This window comes from Podarcis melisellensis (genome assembly GCF_964234715.1).
Source record: "Podarcis melisellensis genome assembly, chromosome: 8".
NCBI classification, from domain to species: domain Eukaryota; kingdom Metazoa; phylum Chordata; class Lepidosauria; order Squamata; family Lacertidae; genus Podarcis; species Podarcis melisellensis.
The window spans coordinates 24,412,079-24,436,698 of record NC_138540.1 but is presented as its reverse complement, the minus strand read 5'-3'; the positions used below and the strand labels follow the sequence as shown (position 1 = coordinate 24,436,698).

Below are 24,620 nucleotides of genomic sequence, written 5' to 3'. Positions count from 1 at the left end.
TTGGTGTGTCTGGGTATGGCCTAGAGAGAGTCCCAAGGGCCATACAGAGAGGCCTGGGGAAGGAGGGGTGCTGTGTCTTGGGTCTGAGATTACCCATCCCTGGAATAGATCCAGTTAGCTGGAAGTCTTCCTGCACCTGTTTTAGGGTCCACGATCAGCTCAAGCCTTCCTGGGGCTTCTCCTTTGCCCCACGTGAACAGGGTGCCCTGCTAAGCGGATCACTTGCACATCACCCAAAAGGAGGAAAGGGATTTGCCCGGAAAGGGAGGGCACAGATTTGCATATACTTTTCATAGGCTAATTTATATGAATAGACGATACACCAGGGCTAAATGAAGTGGCCCCGAGGCCTGAAAAGATTATGGTGCACACCCACACCCACAATTGGAGTTCAAGATATCAACAACATTAAACTGTGAAATGAAATTTTAAAATAAATAAAGCATGGATTTGTTGCAACGCAAAGCCGGATCTGATTTCCTTGAGTTATTTCGATCTGCGTCAGTAGGATCGCTAACGATCTCCCGCTGTTGTGGGAGCTGCCTCCATTAAGGCAGACCGGAACCGGGAGCCTGTCCCGCAGGATCTCCTAGAACATTGCTTGAAAACTGCTGCTCTGCAGGACGGAACGAGGAACTCTGGCCCACAATCGGAAGCCCCCTGGAATCCCGGAAGCAGAACCTTCGAGATAATTTGAACTGAAACGGACCTTCTCTGTTCCTGGACGCTGGGCCTGGTGCCTCCTGCCTGCAGATCCCAGAGACATAACAATACCTGCCTGCAGACCCACAGACATGCCGCCAACACCGCCCTCCTAATCCTGTCCGCAGCCAGCAAGATGCGAGCTAACCACAAAGGAGGGGTTTAACTGAAAATGCTAGTGAGCCGCTTGGCTTCTCTCCTCTGCCTCATCACCACACAGGTCCTAAGCAAGATCCATGGTAAGACCCTTACGTGATGGGTGGGGGACAAACGAAACCTAGAACCCCTTCTGTGACTGCCTTTGTAAAAATAAAAGTGGTTCTTAGATTTCATAGAACCAAAGAATTTCAGAGTTGGAAGGATCACTTAAGCCAATCACCATCAATGCAGGAAGCACAACTAACATTTCTTGCCTGCCCGGTAAGGTCATAGGATTGCATTATTGCAATGTCAAAGGTAAAATACTAAAATCTGTTAAAAGCAACGCATGATCGAGGGCGGGACCCAAAAGTGTGTATCTCAGGTGTTCAGCGTCCTGATGAAATCACCAGGAGACTTCAAATCAGCTAGCGCAGGAATGTCCAGCTTTTGTGTTAATTGCCTCTCTTCATTTAGGGATAATTTGTGCCCGTTAGAAAAGAGGGAGCAACATTATGGGGGCTGAGGGCTATATTCGCTTGTGAATATTCATCCCCCCTCTCTCTGCACCCATCCATTCATTCTGTCTCTCCTACACACACAAACTCAAGGGTGCTGAGGCTTTTCACCTCAAGGGCAACATTCTCTTCTGGGTCTGCAGCTTTCAATGAACTTTACTCTGAACTGGGTAAGTCCCAGTACGTCCTACTCCAGGAAGTGGTGATTTAACATTTATTTGTGCCCTTTCTGAATACTGAAGCCATGCACCTCCATTTTAAGGGTGGTAGCAGTGATCAACAATTTTGCATCTCTTCCCGGCCTCCAGATCCACATAAACAGGAATGTGTCACCAGGAGGATTCTCTGTCACCCGAAGGCCATTTGCCAACTTGACAAGCTGACATCTGATTACTATTGCCGGTGTCTGCCAGGCTACAAGGGGGATGGAATAAACAATTGCCAAGGTAAGTTAATACCTGTGTGCACATCTGCCTCTTATGGGGGGCAGCAGAGACCCACAGTGGCTAGAATTCAGTCTTCTATACCACGTTAAAAACATTCCTGCACACAGATAGCCCAAGGAACCCTAAAAATGCCTTTAGTGCAGTGTGTGTATGATGGGGATGGTCAAATCTGTCGATTTTTGTTTCCCCAAGTTTCTCATTTTCCCAATCCTAAGTTTGGTTCTCCACATTTCCACATCTCATTGCATCTCATTAATCAGAATTTTAGTGCAGATTTGTCCTAATATACACAAACTTCTACGCAATTGTGCCTCATATACACATTTTTACAGAGCAACTTTTCAATATGGATTTTTGTAAGTCATATTCACTAATGCATTCATTTTATGCACACTTTGCCCCAGTATATGTATTTTTGCACTTGGTTGCAGAACTGCACTGCAGGTTTTAGAAAAATGCAAATTTCAAAGAAAGGTTGTGCTTTGGTCCACATATTGTGGGAATTACATGTGAATTAAATGAGAATTGAATACAAATTTCTCTGGTATCCCTAGTGCGTAAATATATTGGAACTGGAAAGACCTGGGTTCAATGTTGTGTGTGTGTGTGTGTGTGTGAGAGAGAGAGAGAGAGAGAGAGAGATAGAGATTAATTATTTAATTGCTTCATGATGTTTTGTGGGATATAATTCATAAATGAAATAAGTGAATAATAAACTCACCTATGTAACATTGTCTGGTTTTGGTTTATCACTCCCCCTCCCTCTCCCAGCCTCCATTTACCCAATCTGTAAAATAGGGATATGATTAAATGCTTCCTTCACAAAGCTCTTCTTGTGGAAGAAAGAGATAAAGACAGAGACTGAAAGATGAATTTGTAGACTGAGAATTGCTGCCTATATTATTAATATCAAGTTTTGCAGATACTAATATTGACCAGTTTGAAGCAATTGGAAGCATAAGAACCAACTCCTTTTGGAATAAATCATTGTTCAGACTCTCAAAAATATTATTCAAACTTTTACTGACAGAACTCTTTTAAAATAAAAAAGATCTATCAAATCACATCTCCAAAATATCCATACAATGCATTGTGCTGTCCAGCAAAAAGAGTCACATTTTATAAAATATGAAATAATCCAAACAGACCTAAAAACAAAGGGGTCTCTCTCTCTCTCTCTCTCTCTCTCTCTCTCTCTCTCTCTCTCTCTCTCTCCCTCTCCCTCTCCCTCTCCCTCTCCCTCTCCCTCTCCCTCTCCCTCTCCCTCTCCCTCTCCCTCTCCCCCCACACACTCTGCATTCCAGCCTCCAGCTGTTTACTCTCCCTTCAGGAGAACTTCGTTTACATGCTCACTCCATTGAGTTTGGGAGAAAAGACTCAAAGGCAACTCAATTCTAAATGGAGATTTGCAACCCAATACCTCTCACATAATTAAGGTCACAACACTCACAAGTTAGCTACCAGAGAAACAATGATCAGTTAACCATTAACTTAGCAAGAGCTCAAAGTGCTTTCCTTGGGTTTAATATAGCCTCATGGCTACCTAAACCTACCTAAACTGACCTCACTCTTTGTCTGGTTGCAGACCCTGGGTTCCGCATCACCATTTCCAATGCATCTGTTTGTGATGGGTTCGGAGAGCAGGTCTGTCTCCTCAAGGCAAGAGAGAGGAAAGTCACCTTCAACATCACGGTCTCCATCTTCGGCAGACGCAGCCAGCACGAAGTGTGGTGGTACAAATTCTACTCCGGCCAAAGCCCACAATTCTACAGGTATGCATGTGTGGAGTGCAGAATACAATCTGGTGTGCATCTCTTAAGACGCAGCCCTATCTGTAGTCCTTTTCAAGGCAGCTGTTCACCAGAGGTTGATTTCGGGGAACACGACTGGTTTGACCGCAATGGGCACCGAGCTGAGAGGGTGACTGGGGGGCAGTGCAGCAGTGACTTAGAAGGCAAGAGGCAGGGAGGGGCTGGATTTTGGCATCACTCCAGTTGCCGCTAAAATTTGAAAGCCCCAAGTCTACCACTATGGCATTTGAGATGTCTTTCTAGTTCTGAGCCATTACAGAAGCTTCCAACAATAACAAGAGGCTTTAAAACAGCCAATGAGCTGCTCCCTTCGAAACGAGACAATGAACACAAGGCAGGCACTGCATGTACAATGTCACCAACAATGACACTGATTTCAGAAATTATTTCAGCCCCAAATGCTATTGGGCAGGAACACCCAAGGTGTAATTCCACCCCCAAAGCTTATTGCCCGTTCCATGAATATGTGCCAATCTGACCAGAGTGTAAAAACTACTTGTGGGTCGTTTTCATGCAGTTTGCCCATAATAGCGGCTGAGACAGAGGAAGAAGGTTTTGTAGACCAGATCCTATTTCAGCTATAACTCTCTCAATTTCCTTCCCCAAGTCCTGTTCCTAGATGGATTTCAAGCCTGAGGAAGGAGCATATAAGGAGTTGAGAAGCGCTGTAAAATATGAAAATGATCCGTAGATGATACTTTACACCTAATAAATTATCTGAAATGTATAGGAAGGTTCCTAATAATTGCTGGAAGTGTAAACAGGTAGATGGAGATCGATAGATCGATATTCCATACGTGGTGGACATGCAAGAAAACGAGGGTATTTTGGGAAATGATACATGATAAGATAAAAAAAGATGTTTCGGACGAGTATGTCCGAAAAGCCCGAAGCATTTCTGTTAGGGATTATAGAGGCAGAAGTCTCCACCCCACCCCGCCAAAATGTTAAAGTTGTTTATGTATGTAACAACAGCAGCTAGGATTCCAGATGTGCAGAAATGGAAGGAAGAAGAAGCTCCAACCAAAGAAGAATGGATAACTAAGATAAGGAACTATGCCGAACTGGCAAAATTAACAGCAAAATTAAGAGAATCTAATGATAAGTCTTTTATGGAAGAATGGATGCCTTTTTCAGACTATTTAAAGAAATATTATAGTATGATGAACTCACAAGCAGGATTTGAGCTACAAGCAGCAGAAGGGATTATTATAATATTGTGATTTGATAGGCAGAAGATAGGGGTGCAGCAGAAGGGGAGAAACAACAACTCCATGGGGAAAGGGGTGAGAAGTTGACAAAAAGAAGGGAAAAGACTAAATTGTGCTTTGACTGTATATGTTGAACATGTTGAAACTTAATGAAATGTAATTGGAAAGAGAGAGAGATAGAGAGAAGCACTGAGAAACTGAATGCAGACAAGGCTGAAATGGTTTCAAATGGTGGTGTCAGGGAACTGACATCGGAGCCAGAAGTGGAGGCAGGGCTCCCAAGCGATGCCGGAGAAGGGCCAAGCAGGGAGAGAGGGGACTCAGCAGCTGGGGAAGGAAATCAGCGTAACACCAGGGATAAAGGAGGGTGGATGGGGGAATCGGAGAGAGGGCTCCAGGACTCTTCGCTGGAGATCAGCAGGGAGAGCACAGGTCCTTCGCTACCCACACCCACCCTGCGCAGAAGACTTCCGCGCAGGGAAAGTAGGCGGAGACTTGGTGTCAAAGAACTTCTTTGCTGGAAGAAGTTCAAGAAACACCCACTGACGGATTCTGCTAGCAACTGAACAGCCACGAAGTGAAGGGCTGTACAGCCAGGAAAGGTTTAACCAGGCTACCTAGCCAGGAGTGGCGGCAACTTACGCACAAGCAACCCCATATAACCATTACAGGTGGTCTGAAAGCTTGAGAGTGTATCTTGGGAGATGAAATTAAATGGCTTATTTGGTACATTCTCAGCTGTCACTTACCCCATGGACGTTGCTTTGCAGCTATCGGAGAAGACTGGCGCTTGGGAAGAACAGGCCTCTGAGGATTGCTGTGCATGAACGTGGGCAGGCGCTGACACTACTTTCAATCAAAGAGGATGATTTTTACCCAAATCTTTTCTGGGCAGAAGTGAAACCGAGCACAGCACCCACCAAGGTGGCTGTGGTTGAGGCCTATGACCTGACAGGCTTCCAGCTGTTAAATCCTTCCAATCTGAGATACTATTTTGCTCTGGATAGCATGCCTATCGGTAAGGCAACTTTTAAATTCTCCCCTAGATTTGTTGCAACTTAACGCAAGACAGCAGATATGCGGAAGGGAGGAAGGAAGGAAGGAAGGAAGGAAGGAAGGAAGGAAGGAAGGAAGGAAGGCCAATGCTCATCCTATATAAGAATAGTATAACATTAACAGGCCCTACTCCTCTTGTCAGTCCTGCCTTAAAATAGCAGCAGACATAAGTTTCAAACCTGGTCATTTCCTCTCCATATAATGAGATGAGAATGAACACACACACACACACACACACACACCTACCTATATTTCTACATACCAAAGGAGGTCCCCTTCCCGTACACACACTGAGTGTGTAGAAACCACAACCTTGTTTCTGACCAGCTTCATTTCATTCCAAATTAGCACCCAGATTCGCTATTAGAGGGAACGATTGTCATTTTGACTGAATTTTGCCGAAAGTTGGACTCTTGGGTGAGCGATGAAACCCCCAAATTCATGTAACTGCTCAGTGGCGTAGCGTGGGTTGTCAGCACCCGGGGAAAGGCAAGTAATTTGCACCCCCTAACCCGTGGATTTGCGCCCCCTAACCCATGGATTTGCACACCCTAACCCTAACCCCCAGATGTTGCGCCCGGTGCGGCCGGCCCCCCCTGCACCCCCCATGCTACGCCACTGTAACTGCTGCACAAGTTATGGAAATTAAAGCAGACTGAGCAGTTCAGCCCTTTTTTTGGTTGGATGTTATTATTTTTAAAACGGTCTTTGAGAGTAGTGTAAACACGAAACAAGTAGCTGTAGGAGCTCAGAATGTAACAGGACAGCGGGTGGAAGGAGATGCTCTTGGTGCAAATGGGGCACTCTCCCACCAACCTGCCTTCCTATTTAAAGCTGGTCTAGAGTGTGGCAGCTTCCTCTTCCTTAGTGCTTGCAAAACTAAGCAGGGAGGATGACAGGGACAAAACTGGAATTGTTTGGCTTTGCCATTGGTCTGCCGTTAGCTCTGGCTCCGTCATTGGCTGTGGATCCACCTCCTGGATCCATCTCTCTAGAGGCCTTCCACCCTACCTGCAGCAGAGGTGGGGAGCCGGATGTTGTCGGACTCCCAACTCCCATCAGTGCCGCCCGGCATGACCAAATGGTCTGGGATGATGGGAGTTGTAGTTGTGGGGGGTTAATTTCAGCAAAGGCAATAAATACAGCGTTGCACTAGCCTATTCACTGAGGAGGTTTACCTGCTCCTTAAGCCAGGAGTAGCCAATATGGTGCCCCTCCAGATGTCATGAGACTCCAGCTCCCATCAGCCCCTGCTAGCGTAGCCGACAGCCAGGGGTAGTGATGGGAACTGTAGCCCAACTTCATCTAGAGCAGGGTTCCCCAAACCTGGGTGTCTGGCTGTTTTTGGACTACAATCCCCATCACCCCTGACCACTGGTCCTGCTGGCTAGGGATGATGGGAGTTGTAGTCCCAAAACAGCCAGAGACCCAAGCTTGGGGAACACTGATCTAGAGCTTTGCAGGTTTCCTTCCTCTGCCCCGTAGCCACAAGTCAACACTCTTTACATGGCAGCTCATGACCCAGCGCATTGAGAGGTCTCTCTGTTTTCTTCTGCTGCTTTTATTTTTAGAGGTCGGAGAGTTCTTGGAAGGGGACAACGTTGCCATCCAGTTGCCGAAATACCTCCAGCTTCCTCCGTCCAGCTTTGTCCGGTGGATCAAGGAGCCCCGCCCCATGACGCTGCTGGACAGCCATGCAGTGGTGTTGGCCAACGGCCTGGATGAGATTGAGATCAGAGGATTAATGTACGCTTGCCATCATCCGGGTGCTTTCAGGCTCAGCCTATAAACAGAAAGGTGTCCTCCAACTTCCCACTTTAGGGGGAGGGCTTATTTATTTCGACGGTGTCTGCCATGAGAATCTTGTGGGAACTATGAAAAAAAAAAACACAGTTTAATGTAAAGGGGTGTGGGATCGCTTTTGGTGCATTGTAATGCTGAATGTTTATATTTTAATTTTTGCATCCTAGGCTTTTAAGGAGGCCTCTTTGGTTATCAAGAAGTATATATATTTATAATAATCTTCGTAATAAATTGTATGCGTCAGGGGTGGGGAAACGTGTGGCTCTCCAGATGTTGTCAAATTCCAGTTTCTATCAGCACCATCCAGGATAGCCAACAGGGAGGATGGGAGTTGTAGTCCAACAATATCCTCACTGAGAAGCCTGACACATTGCAATTCAAAGGTTCTTCACTGGGGAGAACAGGTTCCAGCTGCTCCTGACACAAGAACATAAGAAAAGCCTGCTGGATCAGACAGTGGCGTAGCGTGGGGGGGTGCAGGGGGGCCGGCCACACCAGGCGCAACATCTGGGGGGCGCAAATTACTTGCCTTGCCCCGGGTGCTGACAACCCACGCTATGCCACTGGGATCAGACGAACAGCCCATCTGGCCCAGCATCCTGTTCTCACAGTGGCCAACCAGATGCCTGTGGGAAACTCACAAGCGGGGTCTGAGTGCGAGAGCGCTCTTCCCCTCCTGTGGTTTCCAGCAAGTGGGATTCACAAGCATTCACAAGCTTTTGATCATGGAACCGATCTTTGTTCTGCACATGTAAGGACCTGATCTTCTAACGCAGTAGCCCCTACATTCTGGGAAGGAAGGGTGTCGTGTATCATAAGAACATAACAAGAGCCTCCTGGATCATGTCCAATGGCTCACCTAGTCCAGCATCCCTGTGGACACCCAGACAACCCCGTGGGAAGCCCAAACGCAAGACCCATGCTCAGCAGCACTCTCCCCTCCTATGCCTTCTTGCAACTGGTATTCAGAAACAACCTGCCTTTGTCAGGGGAGACGGGGCATAGCCATCATGGCTAGCAGTCTCCGATATCCTCCATGAATTTCTCTAATCCTCCTTTAAAGTTGGTGGCCATCACTGTCTCTCCTGTGGGACCAAGATTCACAGTTCATGCACTGCATGAAGAAGTACCGTATTTTTTGCTCTATAAGTCGCACCAGACCACAAGGCGCACCTAGTTTTTGGAGGAGGAAAACAAGAAAAAAAATATTCTGAATCTCAGAAGCCAGAACAGCAAGAGGGATCACTGCGCAGTGAAAGCAGCAATCCCTCTTGCTGTTCTGGCTTCTGGGGTAGCTGCGCAGCCTGCATTCGCTCCATAAGACGCACACACATTTCCCCTTACTTTTTAGGAGGGAAAAAGTGAGTCTTATAGAGCAAAAAATACGGTACTTTAAAAAAATCTGTCCCAAATATTCCAGCATTCAACTGCACTGGAGGTCCACGTGTTCTAGTCTTACTAAGGGACGGAAGAAACAATTCTCCATCTACTGTCTCTGTGCCATACATAATTTTATAAAGTTTTAACTAAATTAGAGTATGCACATGTGGGAGAGAGAATGTGTGTGCATGAGGGTGTCTAGAACTGAGCACTTCTAGATATTTTTGCTCTTTGGGTTTCAAGATTTCATGAAGCCTATCTCACCATTGTTATCCCTTTCCTCGTCTCTTAGGGACACTGACTTTGGCTATTTCCGAGCACTTGTCTACGATTTTAGCCCTGATGTCCCCGGAAGGGTGTTAAACGCTCAGCGACTCTTCTTAATAAATAGGGGTATGGAATCTCACCCTCCTTCCCTCTTTTTTTAAAATCCTGTTGTGGTTAATGGTTGTTAAAGCGATACACAACAATTCTTTTCTTGATTGTCAGTTTATGCCCAACCATCCCAGGTTTCGCTCTGCAATAGCGTTGGCTACACAAATGAACAAACAATGCCTGAATAGCTCAGTTGGTTAGAGCGCAGTGCTGGTAATGCCAAGGTGGCAGGTTTGATCCCCGTATGGGACAGCTGCATATTCCTGCATTGAAGGGGGTTGGACTAGATGATCCTGAGGGTCCCTTCCAACTCTACAATTCTTTGACTCTAATATTATAGGTATTAACTATTCTGCACCAAAGTATGCTCAGAGCAGCTTATGATGGTGTGGCCAAACAGTACCTGCAACAACAATTTCAGCCAGTTTAAAATACAGCCCAATGTCCTTTCTCAATCCATTCATTTCATCTGCTAGATATTTTGGAATGTGGTTTGTTTGTCTGTCTGCCTGCCTGTTTGTTCGTTTGTTTTCTATACGTTTGGACAGCTCTCGAGGTATCGTCACCAGACTTGGCACAAGGGTTCTTGAGGTGGGGCTGGCAAACTTCGTTACTGTTTGAATTCCAGGCGCCATTTTGAATCAAGATGGTGGGCCAAAACATGACTTTGGACTGGCTTCGCTCAATTTTTTGTGTGACGCGTCCAAACTCACAAATTGTAGCCATTTTTTAATTAAAAAAACCATCCTTTTTATTTATAAAAATATCTGGGCAACGCTCCCTGCTAATAAAATATAAAACAGAAGCATAAGAAAAGCAAGATGAAGCAATGACACAGTGGAAATGTGATCATTGAAACATTTTGGAATCATAAATATACAGCCTCTATATTCCTAAATACTGTGTCAGTAAGGCCGTGCTTGGTACTCTTTTTAATCTGAAGATCCTGTTGTGGTATTTTGTGTCAAGTTTCTGCTATTCACGTGTTTCCTATCAGATATCAGCAAAACCTGCAGTGGAGGCCGGGATGAAGAAAACTGCAAATGCAATCCAGGATTTGAGGGAAATGGTATACACTGTGTTGGTAAATAATTGTGAGCTTTGCTTCTTCTAGTCTTTATTCTAGCATAGTACATAATGATCATAATGCTGCTATAAACAACCATTTATTTCCCACATATAGCGTTGATGCATGAATTATTGTGACATACACACAAACAGAGCCATTTTGTGTGGTGCCACACACCCTACAGCATCCATTTTGTGTGTGTGGCCCCACAACAGTACCTTAAAATTCCTATTGTGTCTGTAGGCTGCAAAAAGGTTGGCAAAACCTGTGTTTAGAATGCCTAAAGCTCAGTGGTAGCACACATGCCCTGCATGCAGAAGGTCCCAGGCAGGGCTGGGGTGGAACCTTGTTGGAAACCCTGCAGTGCTGCTGCCAGTCAGTGAAGACAATATTGAGTGAAAGGCAGCTTCTTAAATCCCTGTTTAAATCACCACTGTATTCAGAACCATGAGAACTGGGACCTTGCTTTATTTTTAAAGGAAGGGCTATCATCCAGCTCCATTTAAAAGGATTCAGGTGGCAGGGGAAGGGCTGGAGAGCTGCTGCCAGTCAGTGTAGACAATGCTGGGCTTGATGTGCACAATGTATGTAGAGCATGCTCCTATATAGTCTCGTTTTCTTCTTTTCTGCAAAGACATAGATGAGTGCAAAAAGGAGATGCCCGTGCATTGCCTGGCTGAAGCAACCTGCATCAACACATACGGATCATATTTTTGTCGCTGTCCGAAAGGCTTGGAAGGAGACGGTGTGCTCAGCTGCATAGGTAGAGGGAACGTCAGCGTCTCTGGTTGTGAAGAATAGTTGGGCTGGGCTGGGGAAACTGTGTCGCCTCTGGGTATTGCTGCAGAGTCCATCAGTGACTGTTCACCCCAAGGTCCTAGCTCAATTTAAAATACAACATTAAAAACAGGTTTGTTTGATATATATATATAAATATATATATATATATAAATATATATATATATAATGCAATCACAATAATAACCGGGTGGGTCCCAGGGATATACAACTTGAGTGCCCAAGGCTAAGGTAAAGAGGTGCAGCTTTAGCATACAATGTCAACTGCACAGTGAAGGTGCCAGACACATACCTGTGGAGAGGAGTTTGACTACCTGGGGGCTGCCGCAGAGAAGGCCCTCTCCTGGGCTGCCACCGCCTTTGCTTCTGAGGGTGGTGGAATTACCAATTACCCTCTGCCAATCCTAGCACCCAGTGGGGGCCTGTAGGAAGGCAGGCAGTCTTTCAGGTGCTTGGGGCCTTAGAGCTTTAAGCACTCGAGTAAGCAGCTAAAATTGGGCCTGGAACTGACAAACATTGTGGCTATGTGAGTCCCAAATGGAGCCCCAGTAACCTGACCACGGCATTTTGGAGCCATTGAAGTATACACGTCTTCAAGGGCAGTCCCATGCAGTGTGGATTGCAGTAACCCAGTCCGGCTAACAGATTATCTCTGAACCTTGGCTGTGCCAGCTGGAGCTCATGGGCATTGTGGGAGGGTTCCAAAAATATCTGGGGTGTTATCAGCTCACCACTTACAGGCCCCCCATTTCTGGTCCGTAATGGGTGGCCTGTAGCTCAGGTGTAGTAGACCTGACTATGCATTCAGAAGTTCCAGGCTCAATCCCTGGCAGCCCCAGCAGACAAGGAAAAAAACAGGTCTGAGACATTGTGCAGCTTCTCTCTCACCCCCACCTTTTAGACATAGACGAATGCACCAGGGATTCCCATGCCTGCGACCAGGACGCGACGTGCCTGAACACCCTGGGATCCTACTTCTGCGTTTGCCAAAGCGGATTTATCGGTGACGGTGTTCACTGCGAAGGTAAGTTGCACAGACTGAATTGAATTCCCCCCTCCATCCCTACACTCTATAACTAATCAGATTTGTAGAATGGCTCCAAACTACTATGAGAGAAAATGAAACTACCTCCTGCCGTCCCGCTTTCTCTACACCACATTATTAAGACTTTCATGTCTTCCTATAATTGTGGGCTTTATCCCTAAACTGAAAAGTCTTCCTGGGCAGGGAAATGTCCTGTCCCTTGACCATCTTTGTTACCCTTTCCTAGTCATATGATATTGTTCTGGAAACACGTTGATTATTTATGGGAGAAGTGTGTGTTGGATGGTTATAAATGAGCAGCAGAGGATAGTTTAATTAGTAATTATACCTCCTCTTACTCACTTGTGTGAGAATGCAAATATGTATTTCAGCAGAGTTAAAAACCACCATCCATGCACATCTTATCTCTATAAGCTATTATGACAAGGTTTTAGAATAATTATTAATATCCAAGGATGCTTTCGGCAGACTCGGATTGCCTTTTCCCATTTTTTGTTTTGCTTTGTTTCCCTCTGAACAAAGAAATCACTCTCAGACTGTTTAGTAAACAAGAAAAAGACAAATTTAACTCACATCAAAAGTCTTATCAGGATCCAATATGTTACAGGGATGACAATCAGGCAGGCAATAATCCTTAAACGTTACAGATATCCATAGTTCAAAATGGAGATTGCTACCTGGAGAAAAGCAAAGAAACGTCCTCCCCCATTGCAGGCAGGGAAAAAATGAGTGTGTGACCCAACAGAAGAGGCAGGGATTAACCCATTGTCTTTTTCCTGTGACCAGGTTTGGGGGTATGACATCATAGAGTCCCCTCTGTACTGGTTCTGAAACTCCACGGTGCCATTGCCCCTGTTTGTGACTGCCTGCCAATCGTGCATTTGAGATTTGGGTTCCACATCCTCCCACATGGTGTGCATGTGTGTCTTTTTGCCGGTGTTCACCTCTCTCTTCTGCTGTTACAGCAAAAAGCAACTGGTCCCCATGGTCTCCGTGGTCCGTCTGTTCCGCCACCTGCGGCCTCCAGAACCAGATGCGCATACGGCAGTGCACTCACCCGGAGAGCGGCATGCGATGTGTGGGCCCTTCCGCTGATCTCAAGCTCTGTCCTAAGACGCAACCCTGCCCATGTAAGCTGTCCTTCACTTCTTAAGCTGGGGCAGACAGACCTCCCTTGCAAAAGGCACATCTCCACTGCAAAAGCACGTTTCTTTTATAACTTCATGGGATCCCACCAGACAACCTCCAGTTGTGCTCACGCCGCTAAGAGAGTGGTCATATCCAAGTCCAGATTTCAGTGCCATTTGTGCTTGCAAGCATTGAGTGGGTAGATGGGGGTGACGCTTTCATTTCCAGTTAGTGCATATTCCATAACCACCTCCTGAGCAATCTCACAAATTTCTATGCTGGAAATGTTCTGGTTTATATTTGTTCCACTTTTGCTGTTCTGCAGCCCCTCTGGACGGCAATCATGTGGAAGCCTTGGGGAAGCATCCCAGAACAATTAATAAAGCAGAATAATTCCACCTCTAATGTGGCACCACTATTCTTGTGTCAAAAACAGGTCCCAGAGCATGCTTGCAATAAAACACCAGTCTGGAGAGGCCCATGGTTTCTTCCAAAAAATCCTGGTTTGTTCTTGCAAGTAGGGATGGATGAATCCGCCAGTTCTGGTTTCCCTCAGTTTCTCATTTTTCCAATCTTGACACTCAGTTCTCTACTTTCCCAAGCACTTTGCATTTCTTTTCTCTATCTTTTTTAAAAAAAAAAAAATCCCCATGAAAATGTGTCATTGTTTCAGTGCAAATATATGCTCATACACACATTTCTGTTTGCACTTTCCCCTAACAAATGCATTTAAGTGTATATTGTTTTGTTGGAGAACTGCACCGCAAAATTCAGAGGAGTGCAAATTCTGAAGGGCAGTTGTTCTTCATATTGCATCTATGCCGTTATTCTGCATATTGATTTAGGAAGGGTGAATTAGGCAGTTTCTCATTTAAATGCAAACAAAAACAGAATTCTGCCCTGTACCTATTCTGAGATGCCTCTCCCTCTCCCCTCCCCTGCTCCCCCTTTGTCAGAGGATCACACATCTCTCGCTGATCTCACAGCACCTCTTATGTCCTTTGTCACTTGACCGCTTTTTATCCCCTCTTCCCTATTGTTCAACTCAAGTCCAGACGAAGTGGAACCATTCTCCTCCCACCCTCCCATTCCTATTTCCTTGTGTGTCAAGTATTTTTAGATTGCGAATCTTAGAGCTGCTAAGCTTCTCTTAGACACACTCTCTCTTCCCCCCTTTTTGCTAAAAGGTATGGAATAAATGCTGTGAATAAATAAAGCCAGGGTAGAGAAAAACCTGAGGAAATAGCAAAGAGTAGAACTGGGAAGATCCTAGCACTCAAAACACATGCACTTAGCCACTGGCTATTGTGCAACACCAGTCATGTCCACAGAAGAAGGAGGAGGAGGAACCTGCTTCTCCAAAACTGATGTCGAGGATTGGTAAACAATTTTCTCCTTTCTTTCCTTTAGACAACGGCCATTGGTCAGAGTGGTCACCCTGGTCCATGTGTTCGGAGAAGTGTTCTGGGATCAAGAAAAGGATTCGAATCTGTGACAGCCCTGCTCCTTCCGGAGGGGGCCTGCCTTGTGAAGGGGAGAAGGAGGAGCTTGCAATGTGCAACGACAGCCAGTGTCCAGGTGCAGCCATCATCTTGCAGAGGGATTGGGCGATCATGAAGGGGACCTTGCTGGGAGAAGCATAAGGCACCCTTTGGGCTTGAATGCTGAATCCTTAGAAACCTTGAGGGAGTTCCCCAGCTGTGAAGCTCTTCCCAAAAGGCGAGGGCGATGGGTTGGACTGGCAGGTGACTCTTACGTCAACACACCAGCAACAGGACAGGGTCCTCTCTTACATCTGAAGGCAGCAGACAAACATAAAGGGCACTTCACTTCCACTCCCTCGTCCATCCCTGTGTCTGCCGCCTGAGGCTGCCGCTGCCTCTTTCTGCCTAATACTAGGGCCGGCCCTGTCTGAAAGCATCCAAGAACAGGCTGCTGGACGGATCTTTGGTTTGATTCAGCAGGGCTCATCTTACATTCTCACATTCCCTTTCCCCAAGACAAGAACATAAGGAGAGCCCCACCAGTCCAACATGCTGTTCTCACAGTGACCATCCCACGAATCGCTTGTTCCTTCCACACTTTTCAATACACTTCCCCATCACTTTCCTAACTGCAAAAGTCTTGCTTCTTCAGCATGATTCTTTCACCTGCCTCCCTTTAATTGTGCAATCCTGAAGTATGCACTTGAATATTTCATAGGAAATACTGACTGTCTGGAGGCAGCAGAATATCATGGACTGACCTGGCTGGTGGGAAGCCCAAACTGAACCCTTTGCTTTCTCTCTGCCTCAGTTGACGGAATGTGGTCTCCCTGGGCATCCTGGACTCCCTGCCCCGTCACCTGCGGACTAGGAGTTGTGAGCCGATCTCGACAGTGCAACAACCCTGCCCCACAGCAGGGAGGGAATAACTGCAGTGGGCATGGGTATGAGGAAGGCTCTTGCGGATTTCCGGTGAGAGAAGCAGGTTTTTGAAATCGTGGCTACAAAGGACAAGAGAACGTTTTCAGACAGGGCTGGGGAACCTGTGACTACAACTCGCATCACCCTTGGCCATCCTTGACTCAGATTCCGGGGGGGGGGGAGTACCCAGATCAGGATCATTGTACCAGTGGAGGGGGATTTAATTGTTTTAGCATGTCCCCTCCCAGGACAAGTAGCAGTTTTGGAGGAAGGGTTTTAATTTAGATAGCAGGCCAAAGGGAAAGGGCTAAGGGATTTCGCCACTAGCAAACTACTTTCCAAAAGCATTCTGTCCCACATGGTTGTTGTTGCTCTTGTTGCTGTTTTTAAAAGGCAAGCATGTCCTGTGCTTTCTGTTCTGAAAATTGCAGTGGTGAGGTTCGAGCAATGCACAGGAAATTCGGCGTCTCCAACCTGCAGATTGTGCCTGCCCCAGCACAATCTTTCAATATGTTGTCAGTCTGGATATTGACACACTCTTCTGTCTCATCTCTCTCTCTCTCTCTCTCTTTTATTTATTTATTGCATGCAGGAGGCTTACTGCAAATACCTGCCCAAACCATCTGAATCTATAATAACAGGGAAACTGATTCAATGAGTACCCAAACATTGGTCAATGCGGCAGTGGGAAGAATACCAGCAACCGGCCAAGTATGGCTTCTCTCAGTTTGTGGGCCAAACTTCATGGTGTTGTGAAGGACAATCCAGCCACTGCTTAGTGAGAATTGGGGCCAGTGCAGACAGAACCATTCTCAGGTGCCCAGAAGCTAAGGGGGGGGGGGGAGGAAAGGAAAAGAATTGTACCAATGGACAACTTTAGCAAAGAACGGTTTGGGAAGAAAACTTTGGAACCGTATTAATTGCACTGAGAAACACCTGGAGTTGAGTATCTTCTCTGGAATGAAGCATCCTGTGAAATATCATGCACAACTATGTCCACAGTTAATGGATTTTGCATGGGTGCACAAGAGTCTTTGGAAATGAACCCAGATGTCGTGTTTGCAGAGGGGCCTTTGCACTGTGGTCATTTGAGGAACCCAGACCACAGTAAAGCAGATGATGGGAGGAGTTTCTGGTCCCAGGCAGCAAAGGGCAGAGACTGGTCAATGATGAATGTGATTAAAGTTCCCCCAGCTTTTATACTGGATCAAATTATTATTATTATTATTATTATTATTATTATTATTATTATTATTATTCTACTCTTAGTTTTGAAAGGCTTCTGCAGCATCATTATTACTCTGTGAAACAGAAAGGACTTATACTTCCAGGGGTGTTCAGGGTGGCATAGGTTTCATGCATCCATCATAAACGACCTACCTTCTCCTAGAAGACATTTTGTTGCATGAAATGGAGGAAAATTCAGGACAGATGAAAGAGCACAGCATGTCTTTAAACTATGGAATTTGCTCCCACAAGAATTAATGGTGGCAACCAACTTTTTTAAAAAAGGTAAAGGGACCCCTGACCATTAGGTCCAGTTGTGATCGACTCTGGGGTTGCGGTGCTCATCTCGCTTTATTGGCCAAGGGAGCCGGCGTTTGTCCGCAGACAGCTTCCGGGTCATAGGCAGATCCTGAAGGGTAAGGCTATCCTTGACGGAAAACCAGTTGAAGAAGGTGGCAAGTGGGGAGAGTCCTGCCTGCAGACTTTCCGTTGGCATCCATTTGGCTGCAGAATGCTGGACGAGAAGAGCCACTGGCATGGTCCAGCAGGGATTAGTCCTATCCTGCATACCCATCTTTGATGGCTTTGAAGGGGGATAAGGCAATTGGCAGCTCCTAGCCAGATTGTCCATGTTTACCCTGCAATATCAGAGGTTTTCAGGTCCCGGTTTGTGAGCCTCCCAAAGGCATCTTTGGCTGGGTGCTGAGAGAACAGGAAACCAGACTAGAAGGGCCTTTGGCCTGATCCTGCAGGGTACTTCTTATTATGGCAATACAGCACTCAACTGGACTAGTAATAGATCTTACTCCTGCAGTGTTGATGGGATGTTGTTGTTTAGTCGTTTAGATGGGATAGAATTCTTCAAAGCATGTGAAGGGAGCAGACTAGTTTAGAGGGTAAAGGGCAGGGGGATAGCTCAGTCGGTTGAGCATGAAACTCTTAATCTCAAGGTTGTGGGTTCGAGTCCCGTGTTGGGCAAAAAATGCCTGCACCGCAGGGGGTGGGACTGGATGACCCTCAGGGACTCTTCCAACTCTACGATTCTATGTGGCTCTCACATCTCCAGCAGCTCCCCTAGTGCTGTGTCCACTGAGGTGCTATCTCACCCTGCCTATTGGTAGGGCCACTCCTGATTCAGCAGCCTGTGTCAGAGGTTGTATCATTTCAAGCTGCCGATGGGATGGGTCACATCATGGAATGTGCCTGCAGATCAACAGCAATTCCTGCAGCAGAAATGTTAGCAAGTCCAGGAAGAGACCAGGCACCTGCAACGCTTCTCCTGCACCATCTGTTCTTCTACCTGTAATGAGTGGGAAGGATCAAGCACTCTTGCCCCCAGCGCTAATGCTGCTGCCATCGAATTCAGAAACCAGACAGCTTTTCTAAAGTGAAAAAAGAGGGAAGCATGATGTGATTCACAGTAGTGTGCCTAAGCTGTGCTTAAAAGGTTGCTATGCTTTGTCACTTCCCTTCGGGCTAGAGACTGAAGGAGACTCTCCGTGCCTCTTTATCTGGCACTCAGGACTCTCCCCAGGGCACACTCCTACCCAGCCACACTCCCTCCCCCCTCTGGTTTGCACCCAAGTGCTTTTGCCTGGCTGGAATGTGCCCTTGCACTCTTGAGAATGCTTCTTGCTTACCAGGATGGAGGAGAGAAAATATGTATAGAAACTAGCCTTCTGTGAAAAGGCACCCCCCCACACTGGCATGTGGCCAGTGAATGCAACCCTTTGGCTTAAAACAATTCCCTTGCCCCACACTAGGAGCATGAAACGAAGGGTGCGCGTTTATGCATGTGTGTGCAACAGCGATGCATCTCTCCCTTTTGAGTCAAACAACGTTTGAAATCCATTTATTGTGTTACCCCAAGAAAGCTATAAAAATAACACATTTCCCCGCCCCTCCCCTTCAAAGATATCATTACAATAAAAACGAAACGAAACCTCACAATTCATGACAAAGTTTAAACTCCACTTGTGTTTCTTAAGCCCATGTTAAGGTGAATCCCAAAAAGCTCGGGCACGCACACCTGAGAGGGGTCAGGCAGCCACCAGGAGGATGAGATGCAGAGGTTGCCGTATCAGACATCAGAAAGTTTACTGGCCATTTCTAGAACAATGTAGATGGATTGTTCTTTGCCCTGCTTCATCTGGGAAATACAACTGCATGAAAGACCTGTGCATGAAAGAGAAGGAATCCCCACCCATAGAAGGGGCAATGGGGTCATGGTACTGGTTTGGACTCATGCACAAGGAATGGAACCCATACCTTGTTGTCCATGTACTGAGTGTGGACCTCTGAGCATTAGCCAGCGGATATCTAACTTTGCCCCCGGTTATTCCAAAAGGGACTCTAGTTCAGCACCACTTGTTACAGCAGGGAAAACAGAGTCAAAATAATAATGAGGCATTATAGATGTCTATGGGCATAGGGAGCTGGGCCCCACACACCTGTCCATTAGGGCACTGCCTCACCAACTTCAGCCTTGATTCCTCCAAGTTCACCTGCCTTCTCACTCTTAGCTCTGCCCTTGTAGAACTCGGCACAGAGAAAGAGGAGGAGGACAAAAGTAGTTATAGTGATACCTCGGGTTAAGTATTTAATTCGTTTCGGAGGTCCGTTCTTAACCTGAAGCACCACTTTAGCTAATGGGGCCTCCTGCTGCTGCCGCGCCGCCAGAGCACAATTTCTGTTCTCATCCTGAAGCAAAGTTCTTAACCTGAGGTAATATTTCTGGGTTAGCAGAGTCTGTAACCTGAAGCGTATGTAACCTGAAGCGTATGTAACCCGAGGTACCACTGTGGTTGGTTCTGCCTGTCATTGGTTCCAGAGCCACCTGCTTCTCAGTCCTAACAGGCACAAGCCCATCACTGTGGACAGCCTGGGGACTTTCAGACTGTGTGGAAGCCTGTAAGTGCTGGCTTCCTTCCTCATATGTTCTTTCTCAACATGGGACAGGGAGGAAGGGAGGTAAAGAAAGAGAAGGGGAGGGAAAGAGAGATGCCACTCCAGAGTTCCCTACAGTTATCTAGAGTGTCAACACCTTTCTTTCCCTTTTCATGGTTTTGAATCTACCAGAGTAAGCTGTGGTTTTGGCAGGTGTATATAGGCCTAACTCTAGCTGAAGCCCAGGTAGGTCAACAACATGCACTCTCTCTGTGCATCCTGTGGGGCTCCGCTCTCCAGTATGGCTATGAATCAACAAAATATGATAGGCCTTTCTCCTGCAAACTGTGAACCTTGTATACCTCTAGGTACAAGTACACTTTACATGCATGCTTGTACACATTACTGTGCTGTGCTTCAGTCCTCGTATTTTTCGAGAAAGTGCGAATGAAGGCTCACCTTTGCATGCATACTAAACAAATGTACTCTCCCATCCTTGCTGCTGACTCCAGGATGCTTCCAGAGCTTCTGGATTTTTGCTCAAGCTGCTCATGACGTGTGCCCAACATTTTGAAATTTGCTAGTAACATAAGCATGCAGATGCACATGCACACTCACTCACACACAGAGTAATTATATATAGTAATACTGCTCCGGGAAAGCATTTTTGTGACCACTGAAGATGTGAGAGAGTGGGGAAAAGAACAACATAAAGTGCTTTAACTCGCTGCTACTTCACAAGCACTATTGCATCTTGGCTGTTCCCAAAGTCTCAGCCCCTGCAGGACAAAAACACATGCACAGTTTTCAGACAGGATCTTTAACAAGGTGCAAATCTGGGTGCTCCCTAGAGATAGTCATTGAGTGGGTGAGAGAGAAAAGGAGAAGGATTTTCTGCTGCTTAATGAGTGACAGATCTGTAGCATTTTGGCTGTGCTTGTTCAGTGGCAGGGGCAGCTGATGTATGTGTCCTGCTTTACTGTGGGCAGTCCTCTGAAAGAGTCCTCTCTTTATGGGATGGAAGTCCAGAAGAAGCCTATAGAAAAATCAAGAAACCCAAACCCAAATCAAAGTGTTTCCCCTTGCCCTGCAAGGGGCTTTTAAACAAACAAACAAACAAAATCACACAGTGTCACAAAAGGGGGCTCTAAAATTCTACCTGGATGCTGCAACAGGATGGGTGAATTGCAAACTGTTCTTAGCAAAGACAAGAAAACAGAAACATACAATAGCAGAAGCATGTGAAACAAGGAAAGTCAATGTTGAAAATCCTGGTCAGAATCAGGAGGAAATTTCCAGAGGTACCGATTATGTGTACTTGGGATAGAATGGGGAACCTCTGGCCTTCCAGCTATTGCTAGGCTACAGCTTGCATCGTCCCTGCCACTTAGCCATGTTGGTTGGGGCTGATGGGAATTGGAATCGATAACAACATCTGGAGGGTTTATAAGAGTACTGTGTCCAATTCTAGGCACCCAAGCTGGAGGGTAGAGGATGGCAATCAAGGGAATCAATAATCTGGTAAGCAAGTTCATCTAGTCCAGCTCTCTGCAGTGCAGGAATATGTGGCTGTCCCTTATCAGGATCAAACCTGCAATCTTGGTGTCATCAACAACATGTTCTAACCAACTGAGCTATCCAGATGATTTATTTAACAAAATTTATATACCCCATGTTTGTAGCTAGCTATATCCTGTTCCCAAAGTGGCCAACCTGATGGAATGAGTTGCTTTAAAGCAAGGGTAACTAACCAGTTGTCCTTCCAGATGTTGTTGGACTACGACTACCATTATCCCCAACCTTTGGCCATTCTGCCTGGAGCTGGTGAGAGTTGGAGTCCAATAGCATTTGGAAGCTCCCTCCAAAACCTCTTACCTTTCTGGAGCCTATTGAAATGTGCTGTGACAAAAGAAGAAGAAGAAAATTTAAAGAAAAAGAGAGCAAGTTTCTTACAAATCAAAATTTTGCACTGGAGCCAATAAAACACACACATTGCTGAATGCTACTCCTTATCACCTAAGCATGAATTTGTTCTGAAATCTAGGGAACATAACCCATCTATAGGGCTTCTAAGCAAGAAACAGCTAGCACCAAACTATATATCATTGTGTGTGTTTTGTGTGTGGAGAAGTGTAATGACAGAGAGCCCATTTCTCCCAAAGATGAAAACTATAGCTTTTTTTGATGTTTTGCTTAGGAATCCATTACAAAGACCAAATAATGATTTGGATTTGATCAAGCAATAAACCTTTGACTCTAGAAACAGTTGTGGAATTGTTTTCCTTTCTTGGGTAGGGGAAGAACAATGCCATCTTTGCACCCCCTCAGAAAGGGGGGAAACCTTATCCATCTTTGAACTCTTCACAATAGCTTACAGAGAAAATAAACCTTACAACATCATGGCGAGTATACTGTATATACAACGTGTGTGTACAAAGTTGTCTTGCTAGGCAAAGCCTTCACCCAGCTAACACAGATATCCCTCAGGTTAATCAAATCATAAAGAGCCGCTTTTCTGTTCTGCAAAGTACTGTAGAAAAACAAACACTTTTTTTTTGGCAGTCTGTTAAAGAAAAGAAGTCCTTAAGTGGTTTGGTTCCAGTTGGCCATGGAGACCTCCCACGATGTGCGACAGGTCAGACCCGTTCTCACTTAAAGGCTTGGAGACTTTTCTGACGAGGTGGAAGAGAATAGATAAAATGAGATACATGATATCCTTAAGGTACTTGATGCTGTGATACACATTTGACCCAGGTTTGCTACACAACCAAGTGCAACACAACACAGGGGTTTTTTAACCCAGTGCATGTCCTGCTGCTAAATGCAACTGCCAGATTAGCTACCCTTCGTGAAAAGGTACGTCGCAAAGGACTGCATTTAAGCTCCAGAGCGCAACCGTCACGTCCTGCCGCAAGCTCTGAAAAAGAATACTTTTCGGTGGCTACCCGAAAGGCTCGTTCCGCCTGGCTGTTGTGCCAAATACCTTTCAGGTCCAATTGTTCAGTTCCTTGCCCTTAATTCGCCGGCTTCCATGTGCCTCTCTAGAGACACTCAGTTGATTTCTCCCTCTGTGAATTCCTCTTTGATGGACTGTTTGCGGGACTTGCAGTCCGGGAGGTCAAAGCCGAAGTCCGCCCACTCATCGGCCCCACTGCGGTTCGGGATGGTGATGGTGTGGCGGACGCGAAAGTGAACGGCTTCCATGACACGTTGCCTCTGCAGCTCGCCGGATGTGCCGATGGAGATGGTGGAGGCATTGCTGCTGGAGCGGATGAGCTGCTGGGCTCCGTAGTCGTGGCCCTGCTTCAGTTCCTGGAGGCCCCTCCAGATAATCATCCGGTACTGCTCCGGGATCTTCAGTGCTCCAAGATCCTGCAGAGAAAGGTGTTTGGGAGATTGGGTTGACAAAAGGACTGGGTGAACTGTAAGAATATAAGATCAGGTTGCCAGATTTTTTTTCAATGAATCCGGGGACACTTTTCAATGAATCCGGGGACACTTTTCAACTTCAGTGGATTTTGTATGGGGTAAAAGGTAAAGGGACCCCTGACCATTAGGTCCAGTCATGGTCGACTCTGGGGTTGAGGCGCTCATCTCGCTTTATTGGCTGAGGGAGCTGGCGTACAGCTTCCGGGTCATGTGGCCAGCATGACTAAGCCGCTTCTGGAGAACCAGAGCAGCGCATGGAAACGCAGTTTACCTTCCCGCTGGAGCAGTACCTATTTATCTACTTGCACTTTGACATGCTTTCGAACTGCTAGGTTGGCAGGAGCAGGGACCGAGCAACGGGAGTTCACCCCGTCGCAGGGATTCAAACCACCGACCTTCTGATCGGCAAGTCCTAGGCTCTGTGGTTTAACCCACAGCGCCACCCGTGTCCCAACTTTGTATGGGGACTGATTTGTAAATCTGGGGACTGTCTCCAGGAAATGGGGACGTCTGGTAACCTTAATATAAGAAGAGCCTGCTGGATCAGGCCAACAGCCCATCTCGCCCAGCATCCTGTTCTCACAGAGGTCAACCAGATGCCTTTGGAAAGCCCACCAAGAGCACTCTTCCCTCCAGTGTTTTCCAATAATTCGCATTCAGAAGCATTGTTGCCTCCACATAGCTATTGTGGCTCATAGCCATCGATATCCATCTCTAGGGATTTGCCTCTTCCAGTCCTGATCTCTCTACCTCATGGCTACTATTTCAAGCCAAATAAATAACAAACAAACATGGAAGGCCCAAGTACTACATGTTTAGCATAGAAAGTGCTCTGGCCCTCCATGTGTGATTCATGCAGGAGAGAATTTGGGGGAGGAAATGAGGAGACACAGAGGCCCAAACAAGTCTCCTGTTCTTCTCAGAGGACTGATTTACAACACAGCCAGTTTTAAGTCCCACTCATGAAAACAACCATGGATTCATGCACAAGTGTTAATTTAGTTAAAACAGAAAGCACTCTATTACAGCTTTCCCTAACTTTGTGCCCTGCAGGTGTTTTGGATTTATTTCGCAGGCAGTTGGAATACCATTGCCTCTCTTTTCTTGCTGATTTTGTACTGGCCATTTTGTACTGGCACTCAGATAACTTTTATGAAGAAATGAGTATCAGCACCTCATGGTTTTTTTTAAAA

At 46.2% G+C, this 24,620-nt stretch overlaps 3 protein-coding genes across 6 annotated transcripts in view; 1 reads left to right on the top strand and 2 right to left on the bottom strand.

The window, feature by feature from the left end:
• MRPS16 (mitochondrial ribosomal protein S16) overlaps nucleotides 1–24,620 on the bottom strand; it is a 249,029-nt gene that overhangs the window by 21,752 nt on the left and 202,657 nt on the right. The window lies entirely within an intron of this gene.
• On the top strand, nucleotides 634–17,085 carry LOC309376803 (uncharacterized protein). Of its 2 annotated transcripts, none has more exons than XM_081923634.1 (13): nucleotides 634–941; nucleotides 1,667–1,804; nucleotides 3,390–3,576; nucleotides 5,597–5,844; nucleotides 7,454–7,628; nucleotides 9,358–9,458; nucleotides 10,438–10,509; nucleotides 11,144–11,272; nucleotides 12,209–12,331; nucleotides 13,318–13,482; nucleotides 14,891–15,058; nucleotides 15,776–15,936; nucleotides 16,478–17,085. In XM_081923634.1, the coding sequence occupies exons 1-13, from the start codon at nucleotides 875–877 to the stop codon at nucleotides 16,541–16,543; spliced, it is 1,800 nt and encodes a 599-aa protein (XP_081779760.1). In that variant the 5' UTR covers nucleotides 634–874; the 3' UTR covers nucleotides 16,544–17,085. The 2 variants fall into 2 exon arrangements, with proteins under 2 accessions (XP_081779760.1, XP_081779759.1); XM_081923633.1 differs by having other exon boundaries at nucleotides 638–941; nucleotides 10,438–10,524.
• TP73 (tumor protein p73) overlaps nucleotides 18,950–24,620 on the bottom strand; it is a 70,237-nt gene continuing 64,566 nt past the window's right edge. For both annotated transcript variants that reach the window (XM_081923624.1, XM_081923625.1), the window contains one exon: nucleotides 18,950–23,370. In XM_081923624.1, coding sequence (XP_081779750.1) covers nucleotides 23,050–23,370 — 321 coding nt within the window. In that variant the 3' untranslated portion in view covers nucleotides 18,950–23,049. The remainder of the gene's footprint in view (nucleotides 23,371–24,620) is intronic.